At 38.3% G+C, this 14,073-nt stretch overlaps 4 protein-coding genes across 7 annotated transcripts in view; 1 reads left to right on the top strand and 3 right to left on the bottom strand.

Annotated features, from left to right (window-relative positions):
• Window positions 1–4,214, bottom strand: part of LOC115634779 (G protein alpha o subunit) — a 28,711-nt gene extending 24,497 nt beyond the window's left edge. The window contains exons 1-2 of one of the 3 annotated variants that reach the window (XM_030532674.1): window positions 3,937–4,214; window positions 2,594–2,885 (exon numbers count right to left, since the gene is read on the bottom strand). In XM_030532674.1, coding sequence (XP_030388534.1) covers window positions 2,594–2,711 — 118 coding nt within the window. In that variant the 5' untranslated portion in view covers window positions 2,712–2,885; window positions 3,937–4,214. The remainder of the gene's footprint in view (window positions 1–2,593; window positions 2,886–3,936) is intronic. The other 2 variants (XM_030532676.1, XM_030532675.1) reach the window with 2 other exon arrangements.
• A 158-nt stretch (window positions 4,215–4,372) lies between these two features.
• LOC115625013 (succinate dehydrogenase assembly factor 2-A, mitochondrial) lies at window positions 4,373–5,302 on the top strand. The gene is made up of 3 exons (XM_030519876.1): window positions 4,373–4,460; window positions 4,515–4,681; window positions 4,751–5,302. Exons 1-3 carry the CDS (start codon window positions 4,443–4,445, stop codon window positions 5,022–5,024), a joined length of 459 nt encoding a protein of 152 aa, XP_030375736.1. The 5' UTR covers window positions 4,373–4,442; the 3' UTR covers window positions 5,025–5,302.
• A 354-nt stretch (window positions 5,303–5,656) lies between these two features.
• Window positions 5,657–12,196, bottom strand: LOC115624993 (ran-binding proteins 9/10 homolog). 2 transcript variants are annotated; one of them, XM_030519869.1, is made up of 13 exons: window positions 12,079–12,196; window positions 9,575–10,993; window positions 8,698–8,862; window positions 8,447–8,637; window positions 8,203–8,384; window positions 8,034–8,146; window positions 7,819–7,970; window positions 7,480–7,661; window positions 7,333–7,424; window positions 7,204–7,272; window positions 6,847–6,986; window positions 6,659–6,770; window positions 5,657–6,596 (listed from the first exon to the last, which is right to left on the bottom strand). In XM_030519869.1, exons 2-13 carry the CDS (start codon window positions 10,923–10,925, stop codon window positions 6,460–6,462), a joined length of 2,886 nt encoding a protein of 961 aa, XP_030375729.1. In that variant the 5' UTR covers window positions 10,926–10,993; window positions 12,079–12,196; the 3' UTR covers window positions 5,657–6,459. The 2 variants fall into 2 exon arrangements, with proteins under 2 accessions (XP_030375729.1, XP_030375735.1); XM_030519875.1 differs by having other exon boundaries at window positions 6,847–6,980.
• Window positions 12,197–13,045: 849 nt separating this feature from the next.
• On the bottom strand, window positions 13,046–14,060 carry LOC115630636 (uncharacterized protein RAB5IF homolog). The gene is made up of 3 exons (XM_030527278.1): window positions 13,819–14,060; window positions 13,582–13,685; window positions 13,046–13,512 (listed from the first exon to the last, which is right to left on the bottom strand). The coding sequence occupies exons 1-3, from the start codon at window positions 13,927–13,929 to the stop codon at window positions 13,314–13,316; spliced, it is 414 nt and encodes a 137-aa protein (XP_030383138.1). The 5' UTR covers window positions 13,930–14,060; the 3' UTR covers window positions 13,046–13,313.
• Between the last annotated feature and the right edge of the window lie 13 nt (window positions 14,061–14,073).

Raw genomic sequence — 14,073 nt, 5'->3', positions numbered from 1 at the left:
TCCAAATATGATACTAGTACTAGTATACTGTACCATGTAGTGCTAGTACTAGTGTACCATATATTTAAGGAAGTGCACGTTTACACGTCATTTTCGTGTACTCCCGCCACCGCTCCCGCTAAAAACCATTTATTATAATTTCTGTAACTCTCAAAAGTTTTATCTCAATTTATGTAATCGTGTTTTTGAAGGAATGGTGAAAGAGGGGAGACTATATTAACACACAGAAGGAGGCTGGCAGATTCCATAAAGTTTATATAGTTTATTTCTCGTCCGTATGGGAAGAAGAGTCAATATCTGAAGGATCTCAGGAATAATAAGAGCTAGAATAACCAACCCTATGGATTGTGATCCTGTGTCCTCATGTAAAGTTTTATCATTATAGAACCATTGAGATTAAACATTAATATCTATAACTACTTGTTGATGAGCATAAACAAGCACTTACAGAACACAATTTACAAATTTTCACGTATTAGAGAGTTATGGGAAGCAGGGGAGGGAGAAGTGCAACGAGAAAATAAATAAGCTTGGATAAGTAGAACCCTGAGATGGATTACCAGGAGAAAAGCGCAAATGCGTTTGTTACTGCCTAAACCTTTTTTCGAATGTAGAGTATTAAAATGTTGCTACAAGATTACTTAAATTATCATTTTCAGGTTCTGTTAAATTGTGAATCTGTTCTAGGGACGGTTAGTGCAAAGAACGCTTGTCGGAAATTGCCAAACGCAAAAACAATGAATGGGTAAATGAAATTATTTAGTGAATTGGGTTAGACCAACAAGTAAATGAGCAGCTCGATGATGTTGATGTTGATGGTGATAGTGATGAGCGACGATTGCGGCTACAGGCACAGCCACAAGCATCAACAGTAAATTCAAAGTGGAGCACATGTGTAATTTTTAACATGGCGGTCGTTTGGTGATTGGACGGTCATTAGCATTTGTGCGACATTTGACTTGGGTCAATTAAATTCGATTTACTCATGTACATCTATTTTTTTGTGTCAATTTGGCGAGCTGATTTCGCGCTGTTTGCCATGGGACCAGTGGAAGTTGTCATATGTTGTGTAGAACTGTTAAATCAGATTAACTTATTCATGATGCATTTGTGAATTGATAGAGACATTTTATATTCAAGTGCTATTTCAAGATTAAATTAATGAATATTTCGATTTTCTTAATACGTAATTTTCTTTATAATAAGTAGATATAGGATAAAAAATATATGACTTAAGCATGTTTGCAGGTTCAGTAGTGAGCATGAATTTCTTGATTAAAGTCGTTAGCTAATAAGAGAGACACTCCTTTAGAAAAGAAAAGGAAATATCTTGAGTCGTGTTGCCACCATCATCATAAATATCGTTATTTTCCTAGCCAAAAGCTTCGAACTAGATTTTAATTGTATTTAAAACAACGATATCTGATAATTGTGTTTTTTTTCTTTACAGTTACACCCACAGATTGCTTCAATAACATCTCTTAGTTTTAGAGCCATTGCGTGTGAACTTTGTACCTATGCTTATTTTTAAAACATGTAATACACAATTGGACATATACTTAGCGGGCCATGAGTGTAAGGGAACAATGTTTCGGGTTGTATGGCACAGTAAAGGGTATATAAGTACAAATACATACAAAGCTGTGGCGTCGGCGGAGATACCTTCTCGTTTTTCCCACCTAAGACAAGTTGTTCAGTTTGGTTTTTGCACTAACTCATTTCTTTACAACTTCCTATAACATTTCCCTTCCTTTTTCCGTTAAATTTGGTGGAATAAATTGTGTCCTTTTCAGTGCAACACATATATTATAGTATATTAGTAAGGACATATATTTATATTTCTAACACATACATATGCCATATATTTCACTTCAACTTTAGCAAGTTTTTATGGTAGACAGGACATGGCGTTTCCTCCATTTCTGACCTAGTCGTCGATAGCGTTGTGAGCATACTTGTTTTTAGTTTCTTGTAGTAATATTTAGGCACTATGGTATTTTATTTTTATTATTTAAAAAGACACTAAAATATTTAATGAATGTAACTTTTGTTTATTATGTGCTTGATGGTGTTACATTACTGATGTGTCGCGATGGTCAAATTGGAAATAATGCTTTCTAATGAAATATCATGAAGTACCGACACAGTTTAGTTTAGTTTAGCATCAGATGACCATAGATGAATAAAATTGTTATTGTTACGCCCAGTGAGAGGCAAATTCAACTTCATGGGTAGTTTATTTCCATTTTAGTTGTGGTTGTTTTTTTCAATAAAACTGAAGATATTACATAGCTAAATCGACTCATCTCGTCATACGAGTACTGATACAGAATATTTATCCTTATGGGGCTTACGATACCTCCTTTTGCATCTTACATACATATGTACATTAAGTAAGCAATAGTTAGTACTCACTTTATCTTGGAGAAACAAAAATGAACAAGCCAGATACACGCGATAAATGAAGTTATAATTAAGAACATTTTGTTGAACTCTCATTAACAACGCTGGTTATTAAAATGTTAACCGACGCTGCGCCCCCCAATGCACCAATACTTAAATTGTATATGAAAGTTTATCTGCTGGTACTTACCAAGTAGTAAGAGCTTAATATCCTTCGCTGCTTGAATGCCATCCTCTTTTAGATTTTTCTCAATCTGCTTGGATCGTTGTATGGCAGCGCGTTCTTCGGCGGAGGTAGTGCAGCCCATATTGTTGTTATTTTTTTGTGGCGTGGGATAATCGTCAAGTTGAATGCACTTGGAAATAAATGAGCACCGATACACAAAGTAGCTTTTACTTCTTATTGTTGCAATTAAAATTGGCAATTTGTATACGTGTTCGCGTTTGTAACCTCCGAATTATTTAGAAACAATTTATGCACACTGAAATTCAATTGAAACATATGTAGGTACATATATCGAACACAATTCACAACTTGTAAAACCAAAGGGCAAATGCAAGCAGCATCAATATCTTTTAAAATAAACAATAACAAGTGATTGGGCAGTAGCTCGGAATATGGCAATGTAATGACTCACAGACGTCTATGCCTACATTTAATGCAAATGAAACACTAGGCGCATGTCATGGTTACCCAGACATAGATAAGATGCCAAAAAATATTGATATTTAGGCTGAGTGCCAAGTTTTACAGCAACTACTGTTTTAATATTGATAATGTTGCGTACAAAAAAAAGTTCTGTTCGCTCTTATCAGTGACAATACCGAAAGAGTTAACCACTTTGCATATGGCTTAAAACACAACATAAAGCATATCCATTATATAATGTGAAGGAATTCATCAATTTCTTATCTTATCTGTGCACTCCAAATCTATCGAGTGGTAGCAAAAAAAAAAATATATATATATAAAAACTAGAGGGTGGGACAATGACAGTGGGACGAGGTGATGTGATCACTATAAGAATAAAATAAAATTGAATTTACAAGCTCGCATATCAACATTGCGTGTAGATAATGTGCAAGTATGTATGTGCAAAGCAAGCGTGGGCGTAAATATGCACATATATATATTTAAAATGTTTCAATGTTAACTATTCTGCGAAACCGGCATGCACAATGGAAAGAAAAGAATGTCGGGCGCTAGGAGTCGGCCCAGCTGCCGAACTTATGAACCAATTATATTAATACTAATGCCACAGAGTCTGCAATGGCACGATTTAGTTAACACTCTTATCCTATCCTATTTATGCAAAAAATTTAAGTTTCATATGCGAGCGAATGCGTTTTCAAGCCGCGGCTCGTTTTGCGTGGGCGCGTCGTCTTCGTCACTGTTGCGTTGGGTGGTGTTTTGGTTACCAATACAAATTTTAATGTAGTCTTCCCACATTCCCATTTTCACACGCACAAACACACGAACGTAGATATGCGTTGCTCACCCACCCCCTGGCAACGCAATTTTTTCAGCCTTACATTTACCACCGCCTAATTCCAGCGAGCGTAGATGTATACACACACGACAAGTACGGAGGAGCACACATATGTATGTATACAGTTCTTCGTATTTGGTTCTTTTTTCGCCCGCCGCTGCTTTTGGTAATGCCCTCTCTATTAACACTTTTTTGAAGTCGATTTTAAAAGTTACCGTTGCACAATTTGAACACGAGAACTTCTTTAATACACTTTATTTCTCTACGGCCTTAAAATTATTTATATTGGATTTTATTAATACGAAAATTCTCAGCACAGTACGTCGCCGCTTCTGCTCTCATTTACAAACTGCGCTACTTCCACCACTACTGCTGCCCAGTCATAAAGGAGCGGAATTGCAAAACAGCTGGTCCCTTAAAGTTGTGCAACACTAAGACAATGCAAGCAGTGCTATCGATATTCGTTATAGACTAATGCTTTACAACACTAATATATAAGCTTCGTTATATCATATCCAATTCACTTTTAGTTTTTTTTTTTATTTAAATATGCTACGTAAAATATTGGTATGTTCAGTATAGACTTAAATATTGTTTCCATTTTTAAAAGATTGCTTGCAGTGCTCAACAAATGCATGCCGATTGGTTTCAATTCGATGCACTAACAGTCGGGGCAGTTCTTTGGACATACAACAGTGCAATGTAATTGATTATGATGATCCTCAACACTTGCCTCAGCCGGAGTATCCAATGCGTCCTAATGAACCACTGACGACACGCAAGCAACGGTAGGTGGAGGAAATAAAAGGATACGCAATCTTATATACTTATATAAAAACTTGTTAAATTTCATACAGCTTAATATACCAGTCCCGTAAACGGGGCATGTTAGAGAATGATTTGATCTTGAGTTCCTTTGCGGCCAAGTACCTCCAAAATTTTAACGCGTCGCAAACGGCCCAGTACGACGAACTTATCAATGGCGTTAGTAATGACTGGGAGATTTACTATTGGGCCACAGGGACGAAGCCAGCGCCGCCACAATTCGACACAGAAATAATGCAATTGTTAAAAGAGCATGTAAAGAATGTGGAACGGGTGCAACGGCTTAGACAGCCAAACTTACATTAAGTAAAAATCCTGTTGAACTTGTTATCATCAAACACATACATATGTATACATATATTTTTGAACGGTTATCCAATGATGTATGTTTATATATATGTATGTTATGTAGTTCTATATAAAATTAGTAAATATATGCCTTATAGACTACATCAAATATTACACTTAAAACATGCATTTAATTTGCATGTCTTATGAAAAATTCATCAAAATATATGTAATTTTGCACAAAAAAGATTAATCCTTGTGTATTTTCCAAAATACATAAATGTAAATTTTTTAAATTGTTCGCCTTGTGTGTGTGTGAATGCTTTTCTGACGGTATTATATGTTTTTGTTGCAAGTTTTTAATTAAGCAGTTAACTGACTGATGGATTTATATGCAAAATGAGCACAACACTGTTTAGTACATTTTAAGTTACGCTGGATATATGTATGTAAATCTTAATTGCATATGAGTCGGACTTTTCACTATAACGCGGATAAATTTTAAGTTATCGTTTATGTTTTAAATTTCAAAATACATCTATTTTATTTTACATGCATAGTTTACAAATGTATGTTGCCTAAAGTTGAGAACATTTTCAACTGGCATCACTTGCGAACGTTAACACTAGTTAAATCAAAAAACATTTTTCTGTTTTATATATTAAATTTTTTTAGTATAATTTCGATTTTGGTGTTATCATCATGCAAGCATCATAAAATTAAAATGAATAACGCAAATACATGATTAATTATTAATGAGGCGCAGCACAAAAATTATATGATTTATTGATGTAGCGCAGCACGAATTTTAAGGTGTTTTACTTTAATTAAAAGAATATTACACTTTTCTGCTTACATATAGAGCCAAATAAAATATGCATGAATATGCTAACAATATGTATGGTAAATCAGGCTATAAGATAACTACGCCGAGCCCTACTATCGCAACCGCGATCACACAGTAATTGTAATATTTTAGAATAGTTAAACAATTACAATGGTACAAATATTAAATAAACGCGCATGTAAAATAAAAATTAATAACAAAATTAACCTACTACAGATTGTTGATAAACTAGTCGAGCGTCTCGAAAAAGTCATGTGGATCAACAAAAAGTGCCGGACTACCACGTCCCATGGATGAAGATGACGACGCTGCTGCTGCCCCAGCTGTTGCTGCAGCTCTCGATGAAGCGGCACCCCGATGCCGACCCCTTCGCCCTGTTCCCGCACTACCAATATTGGAGCCCGTCATCACGGGATCGTAGGTTCGTGATGGCGCCTCTGCTGCGACTATTGAAATTGAAGTCTTGCGACGCTTTTTGTTTCGGCGTCTACGCCGGCGCTTGGTCGTCTGCACAGCAGCTGTCGATGTGGAGGGTTCTGCCAACACGCTGGTGCGTGGCAATGTCAGCGTCGTCTCAAACATCTTCAGCAGCGTCGGCGAACTGGGTCAATTTTGCGGGAACACATCGTCGATGGTAATGAAAGCATCCTCGCCCAAAGAATGCTGTCCAATAATTTTAATGAGCTCGGCCGCATGAGCCACTAAATACTCGAGTGGAGGGCGCCGTTCAAAGTGGAGTGATTCTGCGCAATGGAATTAAACTGAGTATTAAAAGATAATGCAAACGTTATAGTGTAGACTATACCCAGTATGGCCGAATTTAGCGTGGTAGAAACGTTTTCTCGCCGTGAAGGACATAAGAGCCACCCTAGCGGACTGGACCAAGGATTTGAGTAGGCAATCAAACTAAATGCGTCCTGCAAAATATATATATATATATATATAGCATTATTTCTCTTTAAATCATTTGTTTTAGTTTTAATATATTTTTACCTCTAACATTTGACGTTCCTCCTCCGTCATAAGATTGTCCTTTTCCAATTGCTGGCCCATGGTTGAGAGCTCTTTACCAAACTCCAGAATTTTCTCAATGACGCGACCATAATTACGCGACGAGGGTGACATATCTACATCTTAAAACAAAGCAAATAAATAATTAAAAAAAAATTTTCTTCAATAGAATACTCCAGAGTTCCCAATGTCTGGTGTACATGATATGATATGATATAATAACTACGAATATTTAATAAACAATTTTTGATTCTGAAAAACGGTCATTGGGTGTACAGGCAGTATGATTTATCGTGCTATCTACTTTATACTTTTCATACAAACAATTAAATAACACACCCATTTCCTCATCGATGGCATCTAGAGGGTTGCGAGCTGCACTGGCATTGCCATTGGAGCACGTATCACCTATAAAAATTTGGCAACGTTTTTGAAAAGGCCTACCATGACAAACTTGATACTACACACCATTTACGTGGCTGTTGCACGGTTCCATTTCCACATCCATGCTATTAGAATCGTGCTCCAAACATTTGTTGGAATTATCATCAATAATCATGCTGAGGAGGAAAAAATTAAAGGGGAATAGTCATATAGAATGACTCGTATACGCACTTCTTCATTTCCTGTTGTTGCTGTTTCCCACTATTCTTTATCACAGCCAGTTGCGCAGTGTTGTTTTGTGGTTGGCTGGTGTTGTTGCTTTTGCTGTGCTTAAAGGCCTTGGTCGACTGTATGACAGAAGTTTGATTTGTTGGCATGGTCTGCGTGGTTACCGTCACCTTGTTGTTGGAGTGCTGTTATATTGTAAAGTAAAAATGATGGTTTTCTTACTTTTTTGAAAGAGTTGGGGATCAGTCATTAAAAGCATGACCCGCTTATCGTTGACCAGATTTAGGAAAATGGTACGGTCGGGTATACCCGATAGTGAAATTATTTACCCGTGACACTCACCTCAACATCAGCGCCATTAATCATCTCGATAAACTGGCGGCACTTGAGTGCAAACCACAGATTTTTGTTGTTCTCTAAGAGGCCCGGATAGGACCGTATTGTGTGTTCAATGGCCTGGCTCATCTTACCAGTCTGTATTAGTTTGATGATCTCTAAAGTTGATCAGAAGCAGAATAAGTTCGAGTTTCAGTAGAAAACAGTTTATAAATACATACTTTGACGTGTTTTGATGGATGACAAATCTTCGTCGAAGGGCTGTTGAGTGTAGGCATTAAATGCCTCAGCCGTCTTACTGTAACCACTGTGAACCAAATACGTGGAAACCAATCTGCAAGATATCCTATTAGGGACGAATTTATTTTAATTATATGCTTTCTACTTTACCGGCTCATTAGGTTTTCAGGTGTTTCCAGGAGATGCGGATATCTGTCAATTTTTCTGAGCACATTGGCGCGCATCTCCTTCAACATCTCTTCGAATTTCTCAAATTTGAATGGCTCCTGTCCGAAATTGGCATCAACTTCTTCGCCGGGCGTTTGAAGGCCCACAGTAGGATATAATTTAGTCTTTAAAAAAATCAGGTTGGAGCTGAAATGATTCGCAATATTTACATATTTTAATTACTTACAGGCAAGTCCTTAAATGCTACACCCAAGTTCACGCCATTCTTGGTGTAGAAGCAGGAGTTGTTCACAAAATCGAGACAACAGCCAATAATATCACCGGTAGTGAAAGTTGGTCCGTAGTCGGTACCATTTCCAGACGAATGGAAGGAATGGCCATCATCGCCGTGATAGCCATAGGATTGTTTGTCCCAACCTAAATAATGTAATGCAATTAACACTGAATCACTAACACAAACTCATAAATAATACAAACCGGGCAGACGATTCATTCGAAATTGCTGTGCTGTTAAGCCAATACCCATATACCCATTACGTCCCTTAGAAATAATGCGGACCTCGAAATAATAGAGACCGCAGGAAGATGGTATTGGGTAGGCAGTGCGCACTGAAGCTGCGTCGCTGTGCTTTATGCCGAGACCTAAGATTCGGAATACAAATTAATTTCGTTTAAATTCAGAAAAAAGGACTAGTTTTTACAAGTTTTCCTGACGTAGTGACGAAAAATTAGTTATTTAAAAAACTGCATGTAAATAGTCATTCATTTGATATAAAATTGTATGTATACTTGAAAAGTGTGCAATGAAAAACTCAGGATGCTAAGGGGCAGACCTAACAAAGAAACCAGCTAAATTATTTTATATTTTCCTAACATATTACTGCCGTTAAATTGTTAATCAAGCCTGTTTACAATCCCTAATCTTTTAGCACAATCCTGGCAGAGCATTTAAAAATTCATTTTCTGATCAGCTGTTGAGTACACGCACACTGCTACCAAAATAAGGCACGCGAATCAGTGTGTGAGAAGTAAAAGAAGAAAAACAAAAAACCATTGCAAGCGTGAAGTGCGCGTGTGCGAGCGAGACGACTAATGTAACAAGAGTGCATTGTTACCATTGTTGTTCTTGCTGACTCGCTTTGTCCAAAAATGGCAGTCTGACAAAAGCAGCTGTGCGCTAACGTTTGTGTGAGCGTTGAAGAAGACAACAAAACAAAAATAACATCCACACAATGACTGCAAATGTAGCAACAAAACAAAGCTGGCATATGTATGTATATACATATGTTATACCAGGGACTTCGTTATATCGTTGCTCCATCCTCAAATTTGAACATTAGCCTGCGGCACTTACCTTTATAGGTGACGCGAAGATTGTTTTGTGAAAGGCCTAGGGACAAGCACTTGTCATGTGAGCTCCAGCAGCGAGGCAGTGGTGTTTCGTTTTCATTAACATTCGGATAAAGCATTCGAAGGCGATCAACGCTTTGCTGGTGTTGCGAATGCTGCCGTTGCTGGTGACGATTCCGACTGCTCGTCTTTGGCGAGCTTTGCTGACTCTTCTGTGTTGCACTGAACATGTCGTTGCTGAAATGACTACCGTTGTTGCTGTAGAAGTGCCGCGTGCGTCGTGTGCTGTCCGCTGAGGTGGAGGCAGAAGTCGACGCCGAGGTGGTACCTAAATCGTTATTATTGGCCACTGGACGTGGCGCGCGAAGGAGTTGTGGCAGAGAGGCTCGAGTTACGCTGAAACCGACGGTGGACCCACTTGGCAGCACTGCTACCGAGTGCAGACGTTGGCCTCTCACTTCGATGCCTGATGCTGCAGTTGCAGCTTGATTTGAGGACTCCTCCTCGTCAGGATCTTCACCGACTTCCTCGTTATCAATGGCGCCTGCGTCGATTGTATCAGCAATGGCGTTGGCGTCAATAATTTCTGGGGGCACAGGCTGCAGCTGTCGTCGCTGCTCCTCCTGCTCGACTTCCTCCTCGTGATCGTGCTCGTCGTCCTCTGTTTCGTCGTCCTCGATTACAACGTCAGCGTCAGGGCGCTGTGGCTGTAGTTGCGGTGGTGTGGGAGGCGGTGCAGTCTGGTGAAAAGTAGGAGTAGGAGAATGCTGTTCATGAAGTTCATGTTGTTGCTGTACATGTTCAAGTTGTTCTTGTTCTGTTCGTTGTGATTGGTGCTGATGATGTTGTGGGTCAGGGGCGACATTTGAATTATTTGCCTGAATTTCAGTATCATTTTGAATGTCTGAATGGTGCTCTTGTTGTGTTGAGGTGGTGCCTGATATTCTTAATGGGTGCGAACTTGCTGCTGCTGTTGACGATGCAACTTGAATATCAAACAAAAATGATGCATTAAACTGAACAGGAGCAGAAGATGAATTAGTGGAGACAGCAGGGGTGTTTGTGGTTATATTAGAATCGATTGAAGGGACCAGGGAAGGTTGTAAGGCTGACGAATTGATGCTAATGTTGGGTGTATTGTTTGATATAATTTCTGTAGTTGTGGTTGTTGTAGTGCTTGTTGTTGTTACTGTTGAGGGTCGGGGCTGCTCCGCATCAGGGTCCTGAGCTTGCTGCACCACAATAGGTAAAATGGGCACGTTCCCCAGCAGGTTACTATTGCTACTGACGCTGCTGCTCTCTGATGATAGATTCGGATGGTCATAGTTGTCGTTCTCCGTATTTTCATAATCCATGCTCTTAATTGTTGTTTTTATTCAGAGTTGGAGGTGCCGAGTTTTGGAGGCTGGACAGAGTCGATATACTGAGAGAAATTTTGAAGAAGCGATTAAAGCTAAACAATGTACGTGGGGTTTTGTCTTTTGTGGAGGCGTGTTTGTGTTTCTGTTTGACGGTGTGAATCATTTACTTTTTACGTTTTTATTTTTTCCAGCTAGACGAGCACATTGGGAGTTAGCTTTGTGGGTAATATAAAGCTGGGAGAGGATTAGGATTACGTGCAGTGGATTATTGTGTTGGTGGTTTGGGTGGCAATGCGATCCCAATGCGCCCGTAACACCAACGTCAAGCAACAACAACAACATTAATAAAAACAACAACAACACCGAATCAATGTGTGTGTATGCATCGTCAACAGCAGTAACAGCAGTAGCACCGTATGTACATACATACATACATATGTAGGTACATCAATATACATATATATTTTTAAGCTCGTCGAGCCCAAGCTTGCTTGCCTTTCTGTGGTCAAGGCTCTCCCTTTGACCTAGATAAGCGGTTTGTTAGATAAAACAGCCTCAACGAGCTTGATGCCGGAGAATAAGTAAATTTTTAGTCGCATAAATTAGCTGCTATTCCACGAAAATTATTAACAGTTATGTTCTTTAAAATACTGCCCTGCATAGAAGGTACACCTACATTAATACACACATATGCACATACATATCTACATATATGTATGTATGTATATGCAAGTAGAAATATGCATCAAAAAGGTGTCAAAAAATCAATAACCAATCAAATTTGTACACTGTTGCATTATGGCCTTGCATCTAAACTCACTTTAAATTGTATTTTAAATTTAATTTGTCATTTAAGATTTTTCCATTTGCCCGCATATCACACTTTTTACGTCGCTTTTGCCGTTCTTTTATGAAGTTTTCTTTGTTTTCCCTCAGCACAGGCAGTCACTACGCACACATGCAAATAAAAGTGCCCATCACTGACACGCACACACTCATGCGTACAGAAAAAATTAGTATTTTGCTCTTGCGTTGCTGCTGTGGCAATGCATATTTATTTGAACATTGTAATTTTGATGAGCGTGTGAATTTGTACTGAATTTGCAGTGGCTTCACCACTAAACATTTATGCAACACGAATAGTTACCTTTTCGACAATTCAGTGAACTTTCTACTACGAACTTCTAGGCCGTTTAATTTGTACATACATGTGTATGTATGAACGCTCTTCGCGACTGCTCGTGTATAAAAGTAAAGCGCACAAACTGCCAATCTTTCTACACTTAGTGTTGAATAATACGCAACAAATTCCAAATCCGCCTCGTGTATTGGTTCTCTTTTCGAAAAATAAGTTCAACTACTATGTTGTTTGAAGGCATTTTTTCAGAGTGGAAAACCAATTTTAGTTTTAATTATTTTTACTTTTATTTCTAATAATTAAGATATGCTTTTTGACCGATCGAACTATATTCGAGTTGAAGTCCGCAAATAATCTGAATATATTTAGAAAATGTTCATGAATGTATTTTTAAATTGCGATTAATCTCCAGAAAATGTAAAATATGCTATTTATTTATTGGCAAAATTTCACACAGTTAGCTTACACAAGCACAAATTTGTTTTTCACCCAATTAAGGCAAATTAAAATAAAACTCATAATAACTATTAACATGTTCAATATAGTTTAGCAACCAAACTTCATTGTAATGCATTGAAATAGGTATATTCAAAAATCAAATACCGACTATTTTTTCGTGGTTGGCGGCAGTGCATTGAATATTTGTTGAATCTTGTTATCGGATACTTATCGAGCCACATGAAATAAATGAGAGAATCAATTACAAAACACCCTGTGCAGCTCGGTAGTTCTTCCACAGCAAACATTGCAAGGATATGCTAAAGAGGAGGCTAAAAGAGTCAAAGCTGAGCGCTGTTGTGAATTGAGCGTGAAAGTGGTGGACGCTTTGCGAATCTAGAAGATATGCAGGGAAAACGTGAGGCAATAACGCGCCAGCTTTTTCTCGATATTTTGTACAAGCTAGTGTAAAACGAATCTAGTATTCGCATTTAATTTGAAAAAAAAAATATCATAGTAAAGTAACAAATCGTCCGGCTCTATTCTGCACTACAAAACTTTATTCTCGATAACAAGTTGCTGATAGGAATTTTTCACAGAAAACTTCCAAACTTGCAACACGCAACTATTAATGTTAAATGCTGGTTCCGTAATTAGCTAAGAATTTAACAATCTACAAGTTAAAAAAATACAGGTCAAAACGATTTTTAACTTATTTGGCTACGCGATTGGAATTGCAGGAATAGCGGTTATTTTAATGGTTGAATTTTGGATCTGGTAATTGGTATTGCTTCCGATTTGCAATTTTATGTTGTCGTTTTAGCAGCCATTATCGTATCGTAGTGTAGGCCGGTGTAAAATATTATCCACGTCACCAAGAAGCCGGCAAAAGACGTCATGAATCCTTCCTTCACCAGCTCCCAAGCCCCTCCGTAAGCTTCCTCATCTACCATCTGAAAATTAATGGCGTATAGGTATACCACGCCACAGCTGATGCCGGCGAAACTGTAAATGGCAAGTCAAACATCTGTAGGATTGCTTGTTGCTATATATAGCATTCACTGGGGTACTCACAGCACGAGGCCCAGAAAACCCTTCAGCGGTATTATTCCCCAAATAATGCCGAGTATTATGCCAAAAACTTGTCGTGACCAATATATTACGTCCAGGAACTCGTCCTGCAAGATGAAATGAGAGCGTTACAGGTGCGCAATAATTGTTTTTCTAGACGATGGGACAAGAGGTTTCGCACCTTCCTCCCACCACCAGCAAATACAACAACCACATCTAGTGCTGTTGCTTCACACTTACCTTGTCCCATTCAGACTTTGCTGTAAGGGCGCGGGAGCAAATGTCACTGAGGGGCGCTGATTTTACGCTGCCGTTTGCATTGCGTTCAATTGTACTCGTTTTAGTTGCCATTATTTATTTGTATGTGGCCTACTTAAAAACAATTTCATTAATTAAAAAAACTTGGTCTATTTGATTCTTTTCACTATCAGTAGTGGTGGCAAAGCTATCGATACTGCTGCAGCTCTGCCACTTTTTCATTGACAGAGTGGCAAC

The sequence above is a fragment of the Scaptodrosophila lebanonensis genome, unplaced genomic scaffold, assembly GCF_003285725.1.
Source record: "Scaptodrosophila lebanonensis strain 11010-0011.00,11010-0021.00 unplaced genomic scaffold, SlebRS2 tig00000001-arrow-pilon, whole genome shotgun sequence".
In the NCBI taxonomy this organism is placed as follows: domain Eukaryota; kingdom Metazoa; phylum Arthropoda; class Insecta; order Diptera; family Drosophilidae; genus Scaptodrosophila; species Scaptodrosophila lebanonensis.
The sequence above is the reverse complement of the archived record's forward strand: the minus strand, read 5'-3'. Positions and strand labels throughout refer to the sequence as shown.

What these genes read in the sequence shown, in the direction of transcription:
- LOC115625013 (XM_030519876.1), top strand. An exon ending in CTGACGACACGCAAGCAACG is followed by an intron (nt 4,682 to 4,750) that starts GTAGGTGGAGGA and finishes AATTTCATACAG; the next exon opens with CTTAATATACCAGTCCCGTA.
- LOC115624993 (XM_030519869.1), bottom strand. Translation starts at nt 10,925, where the DNA reads ATGGATTATGAAAATACGGAGAACGACAACTATGACCATCCGAATCTA. An exon ending in GTGCAACAGCCACGTAAATG is followed by an intron (nt 7,273 to 7,332) that starts GTGTGTAGTATC and finishes AAATTTTTATAG; the next exon opens with GTGATACGTGCTCCAATGGC. An exon ending in TGCCATCGATGAGGAAATGG is followed by an intron (nt 6,987 to 7,203) that starts GTGTGTTATTTA and finishes CTTTGTTTTAAG; the next exon opens with ATGTAGATATGTCACCCTCG.
- LOC115630636 (XM_030527278.1), bottom strand. Translation starts at nt 13,929, where the DNA reads ATGGCAACTAAAACGAGTACAATTGAACGCAATGCAAACGGCAGCGTA. An exon ending in CAAAGTCTGAATGGGACAAG is followed by an intron (nt 13,686 to 13,818) that starts GTAAGTGTGAAG and finishes TTCATCTTGCAG; the next exon opens with GACGAGTTCCTGGACGTAAT. An exon ending in GGTTTTCTGGGCCTCGTGCT is followed by an intron (nt 13,513 to 13,581) that starts GTGAGTACCCCA and finishes TGCCATTTACAG; the next exon opens with TTTCGCCGGCATCAGCTGTG.